Here is a 21,049-nt window from a genome sequence, read left to right as displayed (position 1 = left end):
TTGAGGAATTATCTGAAAATATATGGCACCAGTGGGGTTGAGGCCCTAGTTATGCATATTTTGAAAAGCTCCCCAGATGATTCTGAAGCACTGTTTCTAGAAAATCCTTGGTTTGGATAATACGCTCCTCACTGTCATCTTTTGCGGTAAGTACAACTTAACTGTTATCTGTGATAAAGACAGTAAAGACCTCCAAGCTTTCAAGTCTTTCTTTCTCTTTCAGGCCATGAGTCTATGTATTTTCCTCTGAGTACACTGCACTCTGATTCCCCTAACAGCCGTTTAGGGCACTCTACCATTATTCCTTGATCTGGCTTATCAGAATTTAGATGGTAAGATTATTTTCCCACAAAGTACACATTTCTTCCACTTGATCAATTCTTCCTCTATGGTTAAATTTAAGTTTAGAAGAGCAGTTTTCGTAACTTTTCTTCTTCTTCCTGGGAGTAGGAAAACGACAAGTGTACCAGAAAGTCTTGCTGACTGTTCTAGAACATTCTTTAGTAGATTACATTCCCTAATACAGTCTGGTCTTGCCTCTGTGAATTCTGTTGTCTTACTGGTTCACTATCCATTCAGGGTCACTTGGCTAGACAGCCTGACGTATCCTCCCCACATAATCTCTCCCTCCTCCTTATGTCCTGAATGCAATCTACAGAGCAACATTTTAATCTGTTCCTCTTCTAGATACACAGCCCCGCACTACCCTCCTCCTCTTAAGGGTTGTTTCTTCTAACCGAGTTATCCCTTCTGTTGCTATATCCCAGTAGTTTTACTCCACCAACTCTTGACCATATGTTATATATTAAAATATATTCTTTATTATTCCTATTCAGTGAATTGTCTGAGACTTTAAGTACAATTTTTTTAATTTCTGGGAAATTAAAACTGTTATTCTTTTTATCTTACAGTCTTCAGAGATCATAGTTTTTTTAAAGAAAAAATATGGAATTCATTTTGTTAACTTGAAACAATATATAACTTAGATAATTATTTCTTCCTTTCAAATAAAACCTCCTACATTTAATTGACTAATAGTTTAGGCACAGGTTACTATGCTTGACCTAGGTTTATGTGAACTTGAAATAATATCATTAAGTTTTCAGCTGTCTTAGCAACATCAAAGGAAAAGGACCAGCTACATACCACCTTTGTTCCTAAACTAGCAAGAGCTAAGACACATACAAATTTCATGGCAAGTAATCTAAAACTCCTCTAAAAATGATTAACTGTTATTCTATCCAACAAGAAAACAAATACAGCAGATCTATCTAATTAGTTAAGACACCAGATACGCGTCATGCAGTGTCAGCACCTAGTAACAAACCTCTAAACTTTAAAATTCTGTTTCACAACTTCTAAGTACTCATAATACATTTAAAAGGTTGATACCCACTTCAAACTACGTATAGAAGTACCAGAGAACACAATTGTCAAGTAAATGTGCATATACACCAGAGATTCTCAAGTCTGATTTTGGAGCTCACACTGGCTGTCTCCAAAGATTCAAATATATATTGCAAAGTCATCAGCATAACTTTTAAAAAAAGAATTTTACATGGGGTGGGAGAAATATGATCAAATAGCTGGATATTCTGTCTCTAGACAGTTGACAGACATATCTATATTTCTCATGTCAAAACGTGACTGACTGAATTGGCCCAAGGGACAGGTTATCTTTTTATCTTATAGAAAATTGAGAGTGCAAAATGTAACCAATAGAAATTAAAACAAAAACAAGTAAGCATTTTAGAATAGTTTTTTTCAGTACTTTCACCTTCTGATAAAATACAGTACAGTAAAAAAAATTTAAATATGCCAATTTTGTTTTCTGCTATCAGGTTTTAAAAAAAATCCATTTTTTGGTCCATATTCAGTAAAAAATAAAACTAAACTCTTGTGTTTTTCATACCTGAGTTAAGAGCTCTAGGGTATTCCTAAAAAAGAAATAATGTAACTTATAAATAAAAAAAGATGGTTCAAAGTAACAAATCCATAATCAATAACCACTAATGGTGATATTCCTTAAGCTTACATTTTAATGTTTTCCTTAATGAGTGTGTCTAAATATGTTTTTTTTTTTTTTTGGTTGTTGTTAACAACACCTCCAATCCACGCCAAACACATCCATGGACTTAATTAAATCCAGGAAAATAGCCTAAAATGTTGGTTGCAATGCCAGAAAATGGCAAGATTAAAAAATAATTATATTTAAAATGGTCTTCTGTTTATTTTCAAATATGTTTGTTATATGTGCACTTTAAATTATTTAACAACAAAAAAAAGATTTTTAAAATATATAATTTCAAGTCTCAAAGTTAATTCGAAAGAAATGTGTAACATTTCATTTGAAAATAATAGTTTTGGCAGATATGTGCAATATTCCTACATGAGTTCCAAATTTGTCATCAAAACCATCACATTTTATTATTTTAAAGGGGAATTCAAGGTAGGAGATTTTTTTTCTGTATTATGCAACTGACTAAAGACTACTTTCGCTTGTAAAAATAATTTACACTAAAAAACTCAGGTGCAAAAAGTCTGATAATTTGTTTATCAAAATAACAAGAACAAAATAAGCAATGAAAAAATAGCAAAAGTCATTACAAAAAATAGTAAATTCCTATTTAAATTCCTGTGTTCACAGGTTAAAAATGTTTCTCAGTTAACTATATCACACAGGTTGAAGATACTTTAAGCTATAATAGGGAAAGGTAACATGGGATATTTGAAACTGAAGCTGTATTTACCAAAATAGTTTTAACCTGAGCCTTTGACATCTTCAGAAATGTACTTGACAATAATGTATGATAAAGTATAGTTATTATTTAGCTAGTATAATTCAGTTATTTTTCTTTGAATTGCTCTAAATACTCCTTCTTAAATATTTGAATAAAATTATAAATATTTATTACATTTGGGGGCCCAGTTCTCTAAGTACAATGTAGTGTATGAATTAAAAAGCTGTTATTTTTTTTCTGCTACACAAGCATATGAAGATGTCTTTCTTATTCAAAATGCCTTTGATTTAATCTTAGTTTCATATTTCAAGTTATTTTAGAACAAATGCAAAGGTCAAAAGACTATCATTGCTACTCGAATATTCCCATGAAATATATCATACCCACTGAAGATTGAATACAATTTCACTAAAGAATATCAAATTAATCATTTCCTCCTATAAATATTTTCTTTTTATTTATTTTGTGTTTAGAAGTTGCAGTTTTAAGTACTATTAACAGAAAATACATAACAAAAGCTTCCTAACAAGTGAAAAAAATAATTATAAATGCTGGAAAAATTGGCCTCATTAACATATTTACAGACTTTTACTTAATACATACTCCATTGGAAATTAATTATATGACATTTATACAAGCATTAACATTTCCAAATCACTCTGAGTAGAGAGCACTTCAGTTCTTTACTGTCTATACCCAAAGTTGAAAGTCACTCAGTTTCTGAAGGCAATACTGACAAGCATCAGAAGTGGTCAATCTGAGATGCTATTGACATATTGTTCTGTTCCCTCGCCTAAAGACGTTTCTGTTGAGTAAGTGTCCTTATGCTTCTTCTTCTCTTTGCTCTGATCTTCCTGCAGCTTCAGAATTATGTTTCGTATTTCTTCTCTTTTTGTTCTCATTCTTGGAGGAGGAAACCAGTTTGCCAAATTCATAGGTAGTTCAAAACTAAGAATTGGATTCTTGGAAATAAAAATATTAAATGTACATTAGAAAATTATAATAATATTTTAGTTTCAATCACAAAAGCATTCCAGAGTTAAAATGAATAAAATCAATAACATTTAATAAGTATTTACTCATCTTACTCATTATCACGTGCCAGGCATTGTGCTAGGCACTGGAGATGCAAGACAGTTTCTACCTTCAGATCTCAGAGTCTAGATCAGGAGTCAGCAAACTACAGCTAGTAGGCCAAATTCTGCCTACTGCCTGTTTTTGTAAATAAAGCCTTACTGGAGCACAGTCACTAACTCATTTACATGCTGTCTGTGGATGCTTTCAAATGCCGTAATAGCAGAACTAAGAGTAGAGACTGTGTGGCTACAAAGCCTAAAATATTTACTGCCTGGCCCATTAGGAAAAGGTCTGCTGACCCCAGTGTAGACAGACAGACAACTCAACAATTAAAACAATGACTATGACAAGTATTAAGATGCGGGAAGCAGACAGTCCTATGGGAATACATATCTGAGGGCTGAACACAATTCCAAGAAGAAGTGATGTTTATGCTAAGACCTGAAGAATGGAGTTGGCCAAATAAGGAATGATGGAAGCAACAGGGAAGAGTATTCCAGGTAAGGAAATATGTATCAAGGGCTGGAGGCAAGAGAGAACATGACACAGTATGGGAAGCTGACTGACATTCAGGTAGCTGGTATGTAGAACACTAAAGAGTAAGAATGGTAGAAATGAGGCTAGAAGCTTGGACGGTAGTTAGACCATGCAGGCTACATGAAGGATCCTGGTCTTAACTAAAGGGCAACAGAAAACCACTATAAGATTTAAAGAAGAGAGGTGGCCTGATTCGATTTGGGTCCTGGGAAAAGAATTGAAAAATACAACTCAAAAGGCCTAGTTAGATGTTGGTGCAGCAGTTTGGAACAGTGACACTAGAACCTGGACTTAGAAAGCAGTAGCAGGGGTAAAGAACCGAATATATCTGACATTAAGTGACAGAATTCATAGGACTTCTAGCACAATGGATGCAGATGAGGAAGAAGCAGTTGAGATAACTGTAAAGAATGTCTGAGATGTATGCCTCGTACTGCATCTCAGAAGGCAAAGGAAGAGAGCGTTATGAGGAAGGAATGATCAATACTGTCAAATGGAGCTGGGAGTCAGGAACAATTTCAACATAAGGGTGAGGGTTAAGGCAGATCTAAGAAGCAAGTGGGATTTGTGGAAAGGAAGACAGTGAATATAAATGTTGTCCAGAAATATATCTGTGAAGGGGAGGAAAAAAAGGGTAAGAGATAGCCCAACATGGGAGAAATTTCTTAAGGTGGAAAGAGGCAGTGGAGACGAATAACTGATCAGTGGTAAGGAATGAGGTCAACAAGCCCTGGATTTGATGGAGTATACAGTCTTTTCTTATGACTTAAAAATACTCTTAAGAGTTTTTACTCCCTGAAATAATTCTTAAAATGACAGTTTTCAATCTCTTCAAATTATTTGCTTGTTGTGTTTTTTACACTAACATAAGGTCAAACACACCATTTTATTATTTATTAAATGAGATCCAACAAACTTAAACTCACCTCAAAAAAGCTCTCTACATACTGCAATATGTAAACACCACAATCACTGAAGTTGTTTTGCTGGGGTACTTTTGGATTAGAGCCTTTCATAACATCTTTGGAAAAACTTCTTTTGCTTCCTTTTTTAACTTCCCATTCCACCTCTAAATACCTGCAATGATAGGTATACAGTAATATGCATACACACACACACACACACACACACACACAAATATACATAGTTTCTCATTCCCACCAGAATAAAGTACAGGCACAGCTTTTAACTTACTCTCTTAGAATTTTTACAACATTTGACCGAGAAGGGCCTCTGAGTGAGTCCATCAGTAGGATGCAAGGTCTGCAGGGTAGAAATGATGAATATTAATACTTTATGTTTAAAAGGCATAGAAAGCTGTGCATTAACCATAAAATTTAAAACCTGCCTCAGTAAAACCTGGGAGGAAAATAAATCTTTTATGCATAAACAACCTAATAATAATTAACTATACATGGTTATATTAAATACTGAATTATAGAATATTAATCTAACCATATCTAAGTGATGAATATATTTCACTGATGTTTCATAGTTAGTTTCTAAATATATCACAAAATTTAGTAGAAAGCCAAAACAATTCTGAAAATTTGAACATCCCTATACTCCAAATTACCAAAAGTGGGGACCAGGTAAAAAGTAGAAGAAAAATAACTCCATTTTCAACTAAAATCTATTTTAGACAACAAAACAGGTAATCTTCACATAAAAGAATTAGTTTAGAGTCCAGTGTTTTGGGCAAGCTTCCACTTTTGAACACTCAATATAAATAACACTCAATCTTCAAACTTTGTTGTAAACCCAAGTAAGCGAGGAAGTATAATGTAGTGCAAAAAGTCCTAGAATGGTTAAAAATCTAGGTTCTTCCTGGCTAAAATTTTATGAGACCTGGAGAAAAATCTTTTAACTGCTCTAGGTCTTTATATTTTTCCTTTATAAATGAAGTTTGCATTTCAAATGCTGTTAATGGAGTTTCAGCCAACATTTCCTACAAAAAGTCAAGAGATGAAGTCTAGGAATAGGTACTATTTTATCACCTAAGAAGTCTGGAGACCCTGAAAATCCTCTGAATATGTACATCTGAGAACCAAAATAGACTCACTCACACTCAGGGTTCCCATCTGGAACCTGTCCCTTAGGACTGCCTTGAGTCACTCCACAGCCTTCACACAGTAGCTACAGAATCAGTGTAAACTCCAATTCCTGTGTTACAGATGTGAATTGAAATGACAGTTTTTTTGTCTTTTCCTGCTTCAACTCACTATATATCCAAAAGGGATAGTGGTTTTCTGTGCACATACGCACACATGGAAAATGGGCAAACGGAGAACTGAAACGATTTCCATTCTCGCCAACTCGATCCCTGGACACTGGGCATGATCCAATTTTCCTCACTGACCCTGAAAGCTTTTTGTGACTTTTGCTTAAGTACTTGTTTAAATTAAAACAGTACGGGGTTAATGTTTTATTCTAAGAGGGTACCTGAATAAAAATTATCATGTAGTTTGCAAGATATACAATTAATGCTTACTGTTTACAGATGGTAGGCTTTAAATGCCACTGTCCTATTTCTGAACTGCAGTTGTCATCGGCAAGGAAACCATCATCACTGCTATCATCCTGTAAAAGACAGCCTACTGTTAGCACTGAAAGCATACAGTCTAAATAACTAACAACTTAACAACAGCACTATTGAGGATAAACATCTTTGCAACAAAAATGTAAAGCAACTTCTTCTATTTAGGCAATCTGACATTAGAAAATGTATGTATGTCACTCCATTCCATTTATCTCATGCTACAACACTGGCATTTGAATGAAAAGAAACAGTCAATCAGATGTCTACAAAAAACTTGTTACATCTATTTACTCAATCTAAATTTTTAAAGACTAAATATAGTATGACTGATTCTTCTCCAGTCAAACACCACGGATCTGATTTTAGGTATTTTCACAAAAATTTAGCTTGCTGGCTAGGACAACTGTTTCATAACAGGGCATGAGTGACATATTTATTATTCTTTCACACAAATTTTTTTCATATCAAAACATTTAAAGGGTTTTTAGAAACACTGTTTTACTCAACAAAACCATTTATCCACTTCACTTGAGAGAAGATGGCTTTATGATACTGTGCCTTATTCTACAAATTATCTTGAATGTAAAACAAACAAGACTTTTTCTGTTCTTTGGGGAAGCTTCCTGCAACCTTATGAAATAATCAACAGTAAGAATAACAATAACAACAACAATAATAATAATACACAATTAGAATAACTAGTTCATATAACTGCTATGATGAAAGGAGCATATGTAACCATTGTAAATCTTGAATGTAATCTAGACATGGATCTGTATGTATTAAACAAAAAACTATCTCACAGCCACACACTGTAGACCAACCAACACTACAAAAAATGTATTTTGTTCACAAGAGGATTAAGTAAAAAGGAGAAATGGTACAAAGTTATCTTTACGACTAGATAAACTCAAAGTTTATCCTAACAACTAAGGAAAGGTCAGAGTTAAAGAAATGGTATAAACTTTTCTCTCAATATAAAGCCCTGTTTAACTAAAATTATATTTTCAAAAATATACTTTATTCTTGATGTTAATAAAGTTTATTAGAGCAAATGTGACTCTAAGGAAATATCAGAATTGACCTATGTAGTTTTAACTACATATTACCTGCTCCTGCCATGATACATACACACTAAATTAGATCAAAGAAAAAGAATCACTAGAAAGTGTAAAAAATAATATAATTTTGCTATGCTTGTTCACTACATAATCGAAAATGTAAACATTTGCCTCCTAAGTCAGTCCAAAGGTAAAGTATGGTCCGCAGATGCTTTAAAAGAGAAAGGGGAAGGGGTGTGACTGGGGTGGTGGGGGCGGGAGCTGGGTTGGGGTGGGAGAATTAATCTGACATTAAAATTTTCTAAGGTGCATTAACCCACAATAGCAAACAAAACAAAGAAAAACTCTCAAACAAAAAATAAAACAACACTAATAATTTTTATCATGGCAACTTCTGAACTGAAACCTGAATTTGTGTTTTGAGATAAGTTCCAAATCCAGAAGGCGTAAGTTACTGGTTGAAGGAACTGCCTACAAGACTCCAAATAAAACCTATTAATTAGATAAAATATTAGAACTTTTGGTCAAGCGTTAGATTTTTCACCTGGTTGTCCTGATCTTCTGAGAAGTCGATGAGTTCATCTTCAAGCATTTTACTACCTTCAGCTGATTCTTCACTATAGTTTAGTCTGATTTTACTTAAGCCATCTGTATCAATAAGAAACATTATATAATTTTTAAAAAGAACATGCACATAACTTAAGAGTATATGATGTTAAAATTAATGCTTATAATTAATTATACTAAATATGAATACAAAAATCTGTCTTCACATATATCACAAATATAAAGTAAGTTACTTTTAATAAAAACCTGGACTGACATGTCATTTACAGAACTATTTCTACTCAGACCCTGAAACTTGTTAAAATTTAAAAACTGGGTATCAATTATATTATTAAATACTTATATATATATTTAAATACATATATATAAATAAATGTTGTGCTAGGTATGCTAGAGATATCTTTAATAACAGTAACTACAATAGTCTGAAAATAACTCAAATGTTCAATAACAAAGAACAGTTAGCAAATAATAGAACATAAAATTAATTATTGTACATTTAAAAAATTAAAATTGTAAAAATATGGAAAATTGTATAATACAAGTTAAAAAATGACTAAAACTAAGTAAAACAGGTCTGCTTTTGAACAAATAATTTTTAAAAATACATAAAGATGGAAATAATCATCATAAGATAGTAGTTATGGACAAGTTCCCCAGGTCTATATTTTTCCTTCATGTTTGGTTTATTAATAGATTTTTTTCAATAAAAATAAAACAACAAAAGCCAATGTAGGTCCTGATAGTATGAAAATAATTGACTCAAAAGAAATATTTGTAATGAATTCTTTTAAAGGTTTGTTTCAAGAATCTAAATCCTTAAAAACCAATTATTTTGCTGAAAGAAGCTAATCACATAATATATTTTGAAGAAACAAGATTTCATGAAAATAATGAAAACTGAGTCAGGGACTTTGATACCAAATATACAAATATTATGCTTTATTATAGAGCACACTATTTTCAAGTTTTCAAAAGCATGACTTCAAGATGTTTTGGACAGGATAAAACTTATTTTGGTACAAGCTATTAAAAGGGCACTAAGAATACTAACATACGCAAGATGGGATGGAAAGACGGCAAGATAAAACGTGCCCCTGAAAAGATATATTTAACATATATAAAAATCTATGCAGACATAGTAAACAATTTTATGGTTACTGGGGGAAAGGAGGTGGGAAGAGAGAAATTTGGGAGTTTGAGATATGCAAAGGTTAACCACTGTATTTAAAAATAGATTAAAAAAAAAAACTTCTGTATAGCACAGGGAACTATTTTCAATATCTTGTAATAACCTTTAATGAAAAAGAATATGAAAATGAATATATGTATATAATACATGCATGACTGGGACATTATGCTATACATCAGAAACTGACACATTATAACTGGCTATACTTCAATTTTAAAAAATCTAAATGTTGTGATAAAAAAACACACTATTTAAAATAATAAAGCACTCATGGTGAATCCTTTTATTATGCAAAGAATAACCTTTTCAATTTATCTTTTTCAAAAATCTATATTTTTATGCTTTTTTGAAGCTAAAACACCTTTATTTGAATAAACTTTGTTCAAATCCTGTGGTAATTCAGTTAGTCATTACAATCAAGTTATTTCAGTAGCAAATTATTCCTACCTATACCTATCTATTACACAGAAACTTTGTCATATAAATACGAACTTTATACAAATAAAATACATGTGCATTGAAAAAAAGGAAGAAAAATAATTTAAATAGTGTAGTCAATTCCTTCAATTATTTCATTCAGTAAACGATAGCCCTGGTGTAAATTGAGGCACTAACTCAATCAGCTGCTTTCTCAATCAGAACCAGTTCCTGAGCTTCTTGTATAGTGAGATCATCTGAAGGTGTCAAGCGTAATTCTAGAGTTTAAACATACACATTTTCAGGTACCATACATAGCAAGACAACTATTTCAAATGGTGCTCACCTGAAGGAACAGCAAATGAAAGCAGTGATAACACAGATTATTATTTTCCTACAGCTGACCTTAAAAACCTAATCTGTTTGATAAGATACAACTCCACTTACTGTAGTATGTCCTCCGACATCACAGTCAATATTTATGACTGTATGTGTTCAATGGTTAAAATCGTATTAAAACTATCTAAAACGCCTCATTTAAATCCTGTCAACTATACTCCCAGACCAAATAGAAATTGGTTACTAAGACACTAATCACAATCACAAAAATTTCCACAAGCTCTCCTTGTAATAACTTTAATGTCATCATTTTATCTAGGATAGATCTGCTTAACTATCCTCCCTGAGGCAGTAAAGGATCCTCTACAGAGCACTCTTATCTAATGTACTTTTGGGTGACTGATCCCTTGGAAACATCTGATAAAAGATATGAGAACTTGTTCCTGAAAAATATACACCCATTCTAGAGAACCATTTTTCAAACTGTGGGACACTATCATCACTGAATTAAGATAAGCATTAAAACAGAAGGGAATATATCAGTGTATCATGTACAATAAAGTTAAATTAATTTCCTTTAAGGAAGATATAAGACAGTTACACATATACTAAAAACAAAACAAATTCACAAACTATAATTTTAAAAAGAAGAATAAATACAATAAACATACTCAACGGGCAAACTACATAAAGCAGATATTCTTTACTTTGGTCTCCATCAGGATTTGTTAGGATATTTATTCAAATTTAACTGGTTACTACTCAACTAGAACATTAACTTGTAGGAGAGGGCCAATAGGAATTTCTGGGGTTTGTATATATGAACATATGAAAGAAGTCCTAGGCTATTTTTATCCCATTGCTGTGTTTTAAGTCATGCACGTTATTTCTTAACTTGAATTTACATTAAACTGTATGAAATTATTGATCAAAAAGGAACTTAAAAAATGTCTTATGGAGATATAACTCATATACCATACAATTCACCCATTTAAAGTATATAAGTGGTTTTTGATTTACTTACACATATATGTGCAACCATCACAAGAGTCAATTTTAAAACATTTTCAAAATGTTTTAAACCTCAAAAAAACAAAAAGAACATCGAACTCTGTATCCTTCAGCTATCACTCCCTTCTCCCCATATTCCTGTCTCCCCAACCCCCACCAGCCCTAAGCAGCCATTTATTCTAGATTTTCCTGTTTGGGAAATTCATACAAATGGAATCACATAATATGTGGTCTTTTGTGACTACTTTCACTTAGCATGATGTTTTCCAGTTTCATCCATGTTGTAGCATGCATCACTACTTCATTTCTTTTTATGGCCTAATAATAACCCATCAGATGGATAGACCACCTTTTGGTTATCCATCAGCTGATGAACATCTGGATTGTTTCCACCTTTTGGCTATTATGAATAATGTTGCTGTAATGAATAATGTTGCTGTAAATGTTCATGCCCAAGTTTTTGTGTGGACATGTTTTTATCTCTCGGGTATTTATCTAGGAGTGGAACTGCTGGGTTATATGGTAACTCTGTTTAACATTTTGAGGAACTGTCAAAACTTGTCTCCCAAAGCAGGCCACACCATTTTACATTTCCACTAATAATATATGAAGGTTTTCATTTCCCCACATCCTCACCAACACTTTTTGGTAACTGACTTTTTGATTCTAGCCATGCAAGTGTGGCTATGAATCTCTTTATGGTTTTGATTTACATTCCCTTATGACTAATGGTGTCCACCCTCTTCTCATGTACTAACTGGCAGGACTTTGGTTTAAAGGCAATGAGAGACAGTGCATGCTGCCTTGAAGGCTTAATATTCAGAGTGCCCCAAATGGTATTTAATCTGTAATGTGGCTATTCACTGCCTCTTTTATATTTTTTCTATTCAAATATTAAAATACTAAAACTGAAAACAATTACAATCAGAATTTGGTGATTACCTAATTTGCCTATCTTCACTTCCTGTCAGAGGATAGACTAGGAAGTGAGCTAGAAAAGGTGGTACAGTTGACCCTTGAACAACACAGGTTTGAACTGCACTGGTTCCACATACGTATGGATTTTTTAAAAAATAAGTATGTAATACAGTATTTACACAATCTGAGGTTGGCTGAATCCAGGGATGTGAATCTGCAAATGTGGAACTGTTTAATGATACCAAGGGCCAACTGTCAAATTATACATGGATTTTCGACTGTCCAGACGGTCAGTCCTAAACCCCACATTATTCAAGGGTCAACTGCATTTATCTGTTTGGCTTTTGATGTACTTTTTTTTGCTTTATCTCTTAAATTTCCCCCTTCTGCCTCTTATCTTATACCCCCTAGAGGGCAAAAAGACCAACAATCATAGGGCTAATGTCAGCTTTATGCAACCTAGTATCTCAAACAAACAAAACTGATATTATAAGGGTTCAGCAACAGCTTTCTGACTTACTAAAATAATACAGGATGGCAGACATACCAAGAGTATGTTCAGAATTCACAATTTTTGATAAGGTCTTTCCGAGTTCACATAATTTCTTCTATGACTTACACTGAGTATTTTTCCTCCACAGAAAATTTATTAGATCTATTCATAGTTCAGTAAGTTTGAAAGTACATACTACAGCATATTATGGGTTTAGAAAGTAGACTATTTTACTTTTGTTTGGAGTGGAAATTATGTAGCTGCCTTGATATAAAATTTACCTATTTGAAGAGAAACCTTAGATTTCTATAACAAGGTCAGAAATATGGAACTGGTTCAAGGGAAAAAAAAATTATTAGAACTGAAGGGAAATAAAAAAGCAGAGGTTGGATCAGTGCCCTTCTTCCCATTGAAAACCATGAATAAGAGTGAGGAATAGGAACTAACCTTTAGTTTGAATGTCAACAACTATTTGGAGGAGAAAGCTTTAATTTCTGCCTCTTGCCACTTGATCTCAATTTGCTTATCTGTAAATTGAGAAGATCGAACTAATTCGCCTTACAGATCTAAGACTGTGCATCTACTGTATATGCTGAATAAGTAAATTTCCATGAAATAAAAATCAATCCAAGTTCCTATAAATGGAAACTGTAGACCTTGTACTACAATTTTAAAACTGCACTCTCTGTAAGGGTGAGAGGAGGAGACTGACTATCAAGGGGGCACAAGGGAATTTTTTAGAGTAAAGGAAAGGTTCTAAATCTTGATTGTTATAGTGATTACATGACTGTATACATTTATCAAAGCTCACTGAGCTATATTCATGAGTGAATGTTACTGTAAGTAAATTATACCTCAATAAACCTGACTTTTAAAAAGTGCACCCTGAAATCTTAATCCTATTTCTAAAAATATCCAACTTATTCTGAATTCTTTGATTCTTTAAAACATTTAGAAACATACCTGTATGGTGCATAGAACTTAAATATTCATTCTGTAGGCCATTCTCACTTTTAGTCCTATCAACAACTTTCTGGCATGCAGATTCTCCTTTATTCGATTCTTCATTTTCACTTGCAGTATGATTTATTTTTTTCAGACTACATTTCACACTGCTTATGTTTCTCCGATAACGAGGGTCACTTTCTTCCTGTTCATTATTTGAATCAATTACAGCTACGCAATGCTTTCTGTTTAGCATCTTCTTAATTACAGGCTTGGCAGAAGAGTTTTGTGAACAACTGTCCATTTCACTGGCTGAAGGAGAAGAAATACAACTGTCCTCTACAGTTGAACATTTTTGCATGACTGTGTTTTCATGGTAATGAGGATTAGGTTCATACTTTGGTTTTTCCAAACCAGGGAAACAAACAACAGCCAAAAACCAGTGTGCACTGTAAAAAACAAATGAAACTACTGAATATATTATTAGAAAAGTTTATTATATTTGGCAATAAATATTAAAATGTTTTTTCCTAAAGCTTTTGTAAACAAATTTATTAAGTATGCCCAATTTTTTCAATTCTCAAATTATCCACTTGTTTACATGATCGATTAACAGAATACAGTGTCTATTCAAAAATAACATAATTTTTGTCAGAATTACATAGTCTGCATTCACTTTTGCTAATAATCCTTTGAACCGTTTCTTGCTTTGAATGAAATTTTCATTCAAAATGAAATTCATTGTTTTTCAGGCAATTTAACAAAATGTGAAGTACATCTCTGCAATTCATCATTCCCAATTATGTTTCCTTTGCCCTATTTATGACAATAAAAAACTAGCCTCAAGATTAAAATGTCTTCAGAAGTCTAATTAGACTTTATAATTTTGAACATTTTCTAAATATTACACATAACTGCTTTTTAAAAACTTTTACCACATCTGTGTTTTTCTTATTAATAAGGCAGGAATTTCTTAATACTGAAAATTCTTTGTCTCATGCTATATTGAAATAAAATATATTAAATTAAAATAATACATCCAATCTAATCATAACAAAACTTCAAGTATTAATAGGATTCCAGCTGTCAAGTGGGTGCTCATGATATAGCCAAATTCAGGTTATCACAGTTCCCAAAAGTAGGGTATAAGCCATGAGTAAGAAGCTGTACAGCTAATATTGGTTAATATTCATTAACCTAATGAATTTTATTAAAGGCTTACTATTTGGTAGGCACAGTATTATGTGCTGGGATATAATGAACAGGCTATACATGTCATATATTAGGGTGTTCAACAGATATTTACTGAATGAAAAATGAATTATCTTGACATGGATAAAAGCTATTCTATATTCTATTTCTGAAAAATGTCAAATTCCCCCAAGGTAATACTAAGAAACAGCACATCTCTTCACCAGACAGCATAAGCAGAAAGGCCACAGAGGCTGGCTTCATTGTCAGTGTTGTAAAGACCAGATGGAGGAATGCTGCTCTCCGTTTTTAATTATTAACCTCGGCATCCTATGGACTTAGGTCAGGCTGGGGTAGGAGAAGAGCAGCACACCACCTTCCTCACTTCAACTCTAAGACACAGCTGACTGGAAGGTTATCTCAATTTCAGAAATGTTAAAATGTGAAGAACGTGTTTTAAAAACTAGCTAAGTATGGTATAATACAGTGATTCTCAAAGTCTATCACAGTTCTAAACATTTTGCAGTTATGATAATATAGATAAGCCATAATTTTTCTGTTGCTTCACCTAAAAACTTGGAAAAATTCTTCCTGCATCTAGCTGAAAAGAGAAAGCTTTTGAGGTCACTTCCAACCTCTAAGAGCCAGGTTTTACTTTTATGATCCCTTTTAATAGCAGCTACCTTAACCTTAAGTCTATCCATGGGAGACGAGGCTAACATAAGTAACTTCACTTAAAGATGGATTAGATCTAAATGTTAAATTTCTGCTCCTGTCAATTATGACAACAATTTAAATTTTAAAAAGCATATAAACTTTTACCTTGAAGAAATTACGACCAGGAAAATTAAAAATAAAACAGATGACAAATATATGCCTATCTAACATAATTAGTGGATATAAGTATTTCTTTACATCTCAAAAAAAAAAAAAAAAAAAAGAACCCTCATGATCCGGAGGCTATTCTTCCCATCTACAAATGGATAGATCTCTTGCAGAACACTTTACTAACACCTTTGTTCATTATCTACCTTTCACCAAGATGACTGAAAGCAATGAATGTAGCTTCCCTCCACATCAGATACAGTGACAAAGAGGGATGTGCCTCTGTTGTTAAACTACGTGTGCCTCAAATTATATTTCTAATTTAAATTTTTATAATTAATTTCTGACAAATGGCTTTTTAGGTATATGCTCCCTTTAACCTAGTGGGAAGCTCACTTGTTAAGTTATATGACATATTAATGTCAAGAAACCTTATTCTGAGGAAAATGAAGAAATTAAAGATTAGTTTTAAACATAGTTCTAAATTTTATTATGATACTATGTTTGACTTGAATATATAGCTTTGAAGGAGTTGGGCTTTACAGCCAAAACCAGTGTTTTAATCTAGCCTACCTATCTTTGGCTGGGCTAATTAGCGAGCACAGGTCTTATGATTAAAGCATGACTTTAAATAAGCAGAATTTGATTATACCATAGAGTGAAATTTGTTTTTCATAGTGAGAAAAAAGAGCACATTCAGAAGCTATCCTGGCAGTCTTCTTAGACATAAACAATCATACAGAATATCAACTTCACACAAGGTTACTATGCAACCATGATAAAATGAGACAAAGTAAGGCCATTTCAAAATCTAAGCAGAGACAAATATAAGGTCACAATGCAACCCCCTAAAACACCAAATGTTCTTTTTTTGCTAAATGAGTGAATGTTACTTCTTTACCCAAACAAACCACTGCTTCCTTTGACCTCCCCCTAAACTGCCAAACCAAAGCCCAAATCCTGTTACAGGCTCTATCAACCACACTTTTACTGGGATGATCCACGGTTGCCCATGGTGTGTGTTCTCCCAGGGTCCAAGGAGTAACCCTCACTGTGCAACATTTATAGGGGTATTCCTGGGGTCTCCGGCTGGCAGGCGTAGGAAATTTTTAAAAATCCAATACAAAAACTCTCAAGTCTAAACTGTATAATACTACTATCCTATGTATCTATGCCTCTAGTCATTGGGTGAGAATAATACACACTGTTTAACTTCCCCAATTTACTTAGGAAATAGCTTTAAGTGGTAAACATGGTTTTCAATGAGCAAATGACATAAATCCAGCCACTTATTCTTCTTTTTGGTTAAGAGCTAAAGTATAGCTTTAAACTAAAGATTCAAATTCTACTATGTGATCTAATCATCTTTCTCTAACCTTTTCTATAGGATGTTTGCTAGACACAAAGCACCATTTTAAAAAAATGACATTATTCCATACTGATGAATAAAATGAAACGTGAAAAGATCTATCTGGTGTCTCTAAAGTTCAGTATCTTACATGTCACTGGAAAACCGCATTAATTTCCATAAAATAAGCAGTGTAAGTATAAATATATACAATAAGTATCAGAAAGAAGTTTAAAAATGGATGATTTATTCACCTCATAAACACATTTTCTAAAAACTGCCGTCACATTTACATAAGGGAAACTCTTACTCACGCTTCATTAAGGGGTACGAAAATAAAATCCTTCTCAAAAATGTCTACATGCCGGGTCCACGTTTTGACTCTCCCATGTCGCTTTTGTTGTATTCTGTAAGACAAGGGAGAAATTATCAAGCTTCTGAAATGTTTCTAGCATTTCAGCTTATATGCAGCAATTCATAAATCACGAAGATTAAGATGTTAATAGAGCAAAAAGTTCTGTAAGATGATTTAACAAGTTGTGAGAAGAAAGCAGAACATTTGAGATGGAGTAGGAAGATGTAAAACTGCCCATCACTGAATCTGGAAGAAAGAGGTTAATTCTTGCTACTACTTACTACAGTGGACCAGAGCTACTATTTTTATTGTTGCAGAACTGGTTTTAGCAATGATACTGAAAAGCATTTCAGACCATGACCTAAAACAACTGAGGAGAAGACACCAGGAAAAGTGAGCAGTATCTTACAGTACATGAAGCAGGACAGACAACCAGCACTGGTGAAAACCAATCACTATCATCAACTCTAAGGTGTAAAATCAGGAATCACTGATATACTAGAAAATATTATTTACATAATGCATAGCTGCCATTAATTCAAGACACCTAACAGCACTTATGGCCAAAAAAAAAAAAAAAGTACCAATTCTTTGTGTATAGCTTATGACCAATTACCAGAAAGTATTAAAGCCAGATGCAGTCACTATGTGGAGAGAAATTATAAACAAAATTACTCAGGCCTTATATGTAGAATAGTATTTCCTTAACTAGCGAGGGAATTATCCAAAGAACTTACTAAAATTACAGATTCACAGGCTCCTCTGTTAGATATTATGGATGGAACATCTAGGATTAAAACAGAACTATCTGTATTTAACTAGTATCCAAGTAATTTCACTTTTTTAAACTATCAGACATATTTGGGACATACTGATCTAGATATTACACCTTTATAAATTCCAGGTATTCTTGAGGCTTTAGAGTATTATCAATTATATTAGTTTTGCCAATTGATAATAGGACTAAATATTGTTACTTCAATACAAATAAGTTTAACTTGGTAAAATATCAGTTAAATGACTTACTACATCTTAAATATTTTCAAAGAGCTTGACTTACGATAGATTAGTTGTTTCATGAAGATTTCTCCTCTCTCTCTGATTAAGGCGTTTATAGAAAAAAGAACTGAATATATGAATTCGGTCAGCTTCTTCTTTCTTCAATTTTTCAAGCACCAAATACCTATTTTATAAAAAAAAGATTCCAAATATAATGAATTTAACATTTTACTTTATACTAAAAATAGTCACACAGTGATCAAATACCTATTTCCACCATCAATCTCTATTTCTTTAAACTTAAACAAGTTATTAACAAAGTTTATTTCATATTCCAGACAATGATTACTACCAGATTATTCTTAAGTAATGAGTTTGAGAGTAAAACTAGGATTTGAAAGATCTAATCCTTTGAAACAAGGGCACATTTATGAACATCAAAAGATTATTTAGCACAGCCAAAAAATAGAAATGACAGAAGTGTTCAACAACTGATAAGTGGAAAAACAAAATGTGATATATCCATAAATGGAGTATTATTTGGCCATAAAAATAAAGTTCTGAAACATGATGTAACATAGAAGGTCCTTGAAAATATTATGCTCAGTGAAAGAAGCTCGTCCTCAAAGACCACATATTTTATGATTCCATGTATATGAAATGTTCAGAATATGCAAATCCACAGAGATAGTGCGGAGACTGGTGGCTGCCTAGAGCTGGGGGCGGGGCTGGAGAGAAATGGGGAGTCACTGCTAATGGGTAGTGAGGTTCTCCTGGGGAATAAAAATGGTCTAATGTCGATTATGGTGACAGAGGCACAACTGTATGAATATACTAAAACCCACTAAAAACCACTGAATTATACACTTTAAATGGCTGAATCATAGGCTATGTGCATTATATCTCAATAAAGCTACTATCTTTATGTATCTTTATTTTGTTTTAAACAGTTCAGCTAATAAACCATGAAGATTCAGCCATAAATTATTTTTATAAAAACAGAAAAGAACCTGTACAGTGGTGAGGTTATAACAATGATTCTTTAAAGTGATCTTACATTAGTTTTCATTTTTTCTTGCCTTGTTTTTTTTTCTATAGGTCTACATCAAAACAAACAGCAATAATCCTTTAGATCACAAAGGGAAATAATGATACATTAAATTTAACTGTTTATGTTCCAAATTTCCTCAAAGGAGCTACACAAATTTCAAGCTTATGAATATATTCATTTATTAAAATGAGGATAATATAAAAGCCTTGTGAAATGTTACACAGAAACAGCAAATAGCCAGAGGGCACATTTCCGAGACCTGTCACTTTTATCATAATATTAGGTAATTCTAAAGCTTAAGTTCTGAGGAGGACATAACTTACCGATTTCTTGCCTTAGGGCAACTCAGTGTGCCCCCACAGAAGACACAAGACGGTGAATCAGCTCATGACAGAGTTTAAATCAACTGCTGAATTCTACATATATACTTAAAACAAAGCATGTAGTGAACGAGACTTGACTTTAGGGGCTAACCATCATAGGTGAGCCATGCTGCCTTTTACCAGCACAAACTACAATGGCTACTTCGTAAACTGAATCAAACAGACAAAGGAATAATTCAACTTAAACAAGGAAAGTTATTGGTGATTTAAGAAAACTGACTCTATTCTCTACTTCATATGTAAACAAATGCATGCCTTTTAATTTAACATAACTATTTTGTTTTTCTGATCTGATATACATCCGTAAGTATAGCCATGACTATACATAGTTCTGGGGTTTTTTATGTACATGTATTAGAACTATTCACTTTAGTTGGACAGCTCTGTCTCTTATTTTAGAATTAAAAGGAAAATCCAAGTTTATTACCAAAAAACCTGTGGGAATTTCTTTCATTGAGGTGCAGTTTTTTTCTTTCAGTGTGTATCATTTATTTAAATATTGAATGCCACAGTGAAGCAGTTCACTTGCTATTTTATAAAGTGGACAATCTAACAACTCAATCATGACATTTGATTGTAGGATGAAGTTAAAAGATGAATTTAAGGATTTGTAAGTAATTTTTATTAAAATAATTATTTTCTTCTCTGCATTGTAACATTCTCTAGATGTAATGCCCTTCTATTTCTTATAATATTGGCAAACTTTAAAAGTTTGTTTCTAGCTTGTAGAGTTAGAAATGGAAAAGAATGAGCAGCTCTGATAGCAGCTGAATTACTTACTTTAATAGTGAAGTTTTAAGAAGTTTCCTCTTTTTAATTCACTTCTAAAAATGTCATGAGAAATATAAACACTGATTTTAAAAAAAAATCATGATTTTTGTTAGAATCTCTACTTTATTTGGAATAGTGATTTGCATCAGAAAAGGCAGAACTTGTAGACAATGTAAATTTACTGTATAAAATTTGTTTCAAAGTCTAACTATAAGATGTCAAGAAGCCTCCTGAAAATGTAAAGAATTTCAAGAGAATTAAAAAAAGACCATAAAATTTCTACTGTAAT

General features: G+C 32.8%; 1 protein-coding gene across 4 annotated transcripts in view; it reads right to left on the bottom strand.

The window, feature by feature from the left end:
• Positions 1-3,161: 3,161 nt before the first annotated feature.
• SENP6 (SUMO specific peptidase 6) overlaps positions 3,162-21,049 on the bottom strand; it is a 106,101-nt gene continuing 88,213 nt past the window's right edge. For all 4 annotated transcript variants that reach the window (XM_032484482.1, XM_032484483.1, XM_032484484.1 and 1 more), the window contains 8 exons: positions 18,617-18,739; positions 17,516-17,608; positions 13,856-14,286; positions 8,500-8,603; positions 6,847-6,935; positions 5,550-5,618; positions 5,282-5,432; positions 3,162-3,703 (listed from right to left, as the gene is read on the bottom strand). In XM_032484482.1, the coding sequence (XP_032340373.1) occupies positions 3,494-3,703; positions 5,282-5,432; positions 5,550-5,618; positions 6,847-6,935; positions 8,500-8,603; positions 13,856-14,286; positions 17,516-17,608; positions 18,617-18,739 (1,270 nt within the window). In that variant the 3' untranslated portion in view covers positions 3,162-3,493. The remainder of the gene's footprint in view (positions 3,704-5,281; positions 5,433-5,549; positions 5,619-6,846; positions 6,936-8,499; positions 8,604-13,855; positions 14,287-17,515; positions 17,609-18,616; positions 18,740-21,049) is intronic.

This window comes from Camelus ferus, chromosome 8 (assembly GCF_009834535.1).
Source record: "Camelus ferus isolate YT-003-E chromosome 8, BCGSAC_Cfer_1.0, whole genome shotgun sequence".
Classification (NCBI taxonomy): Eukaryota; Metazoa; Chordata; class Mammalia; order Artiodactyla; family Camelidae; genus Camelus; species Camelus ferus.
The sequence above is the reverse complement of the archived record's forward strand: the minus strand, read 5'-3'. Positions and strand labels throughout refer to the sequence as shown.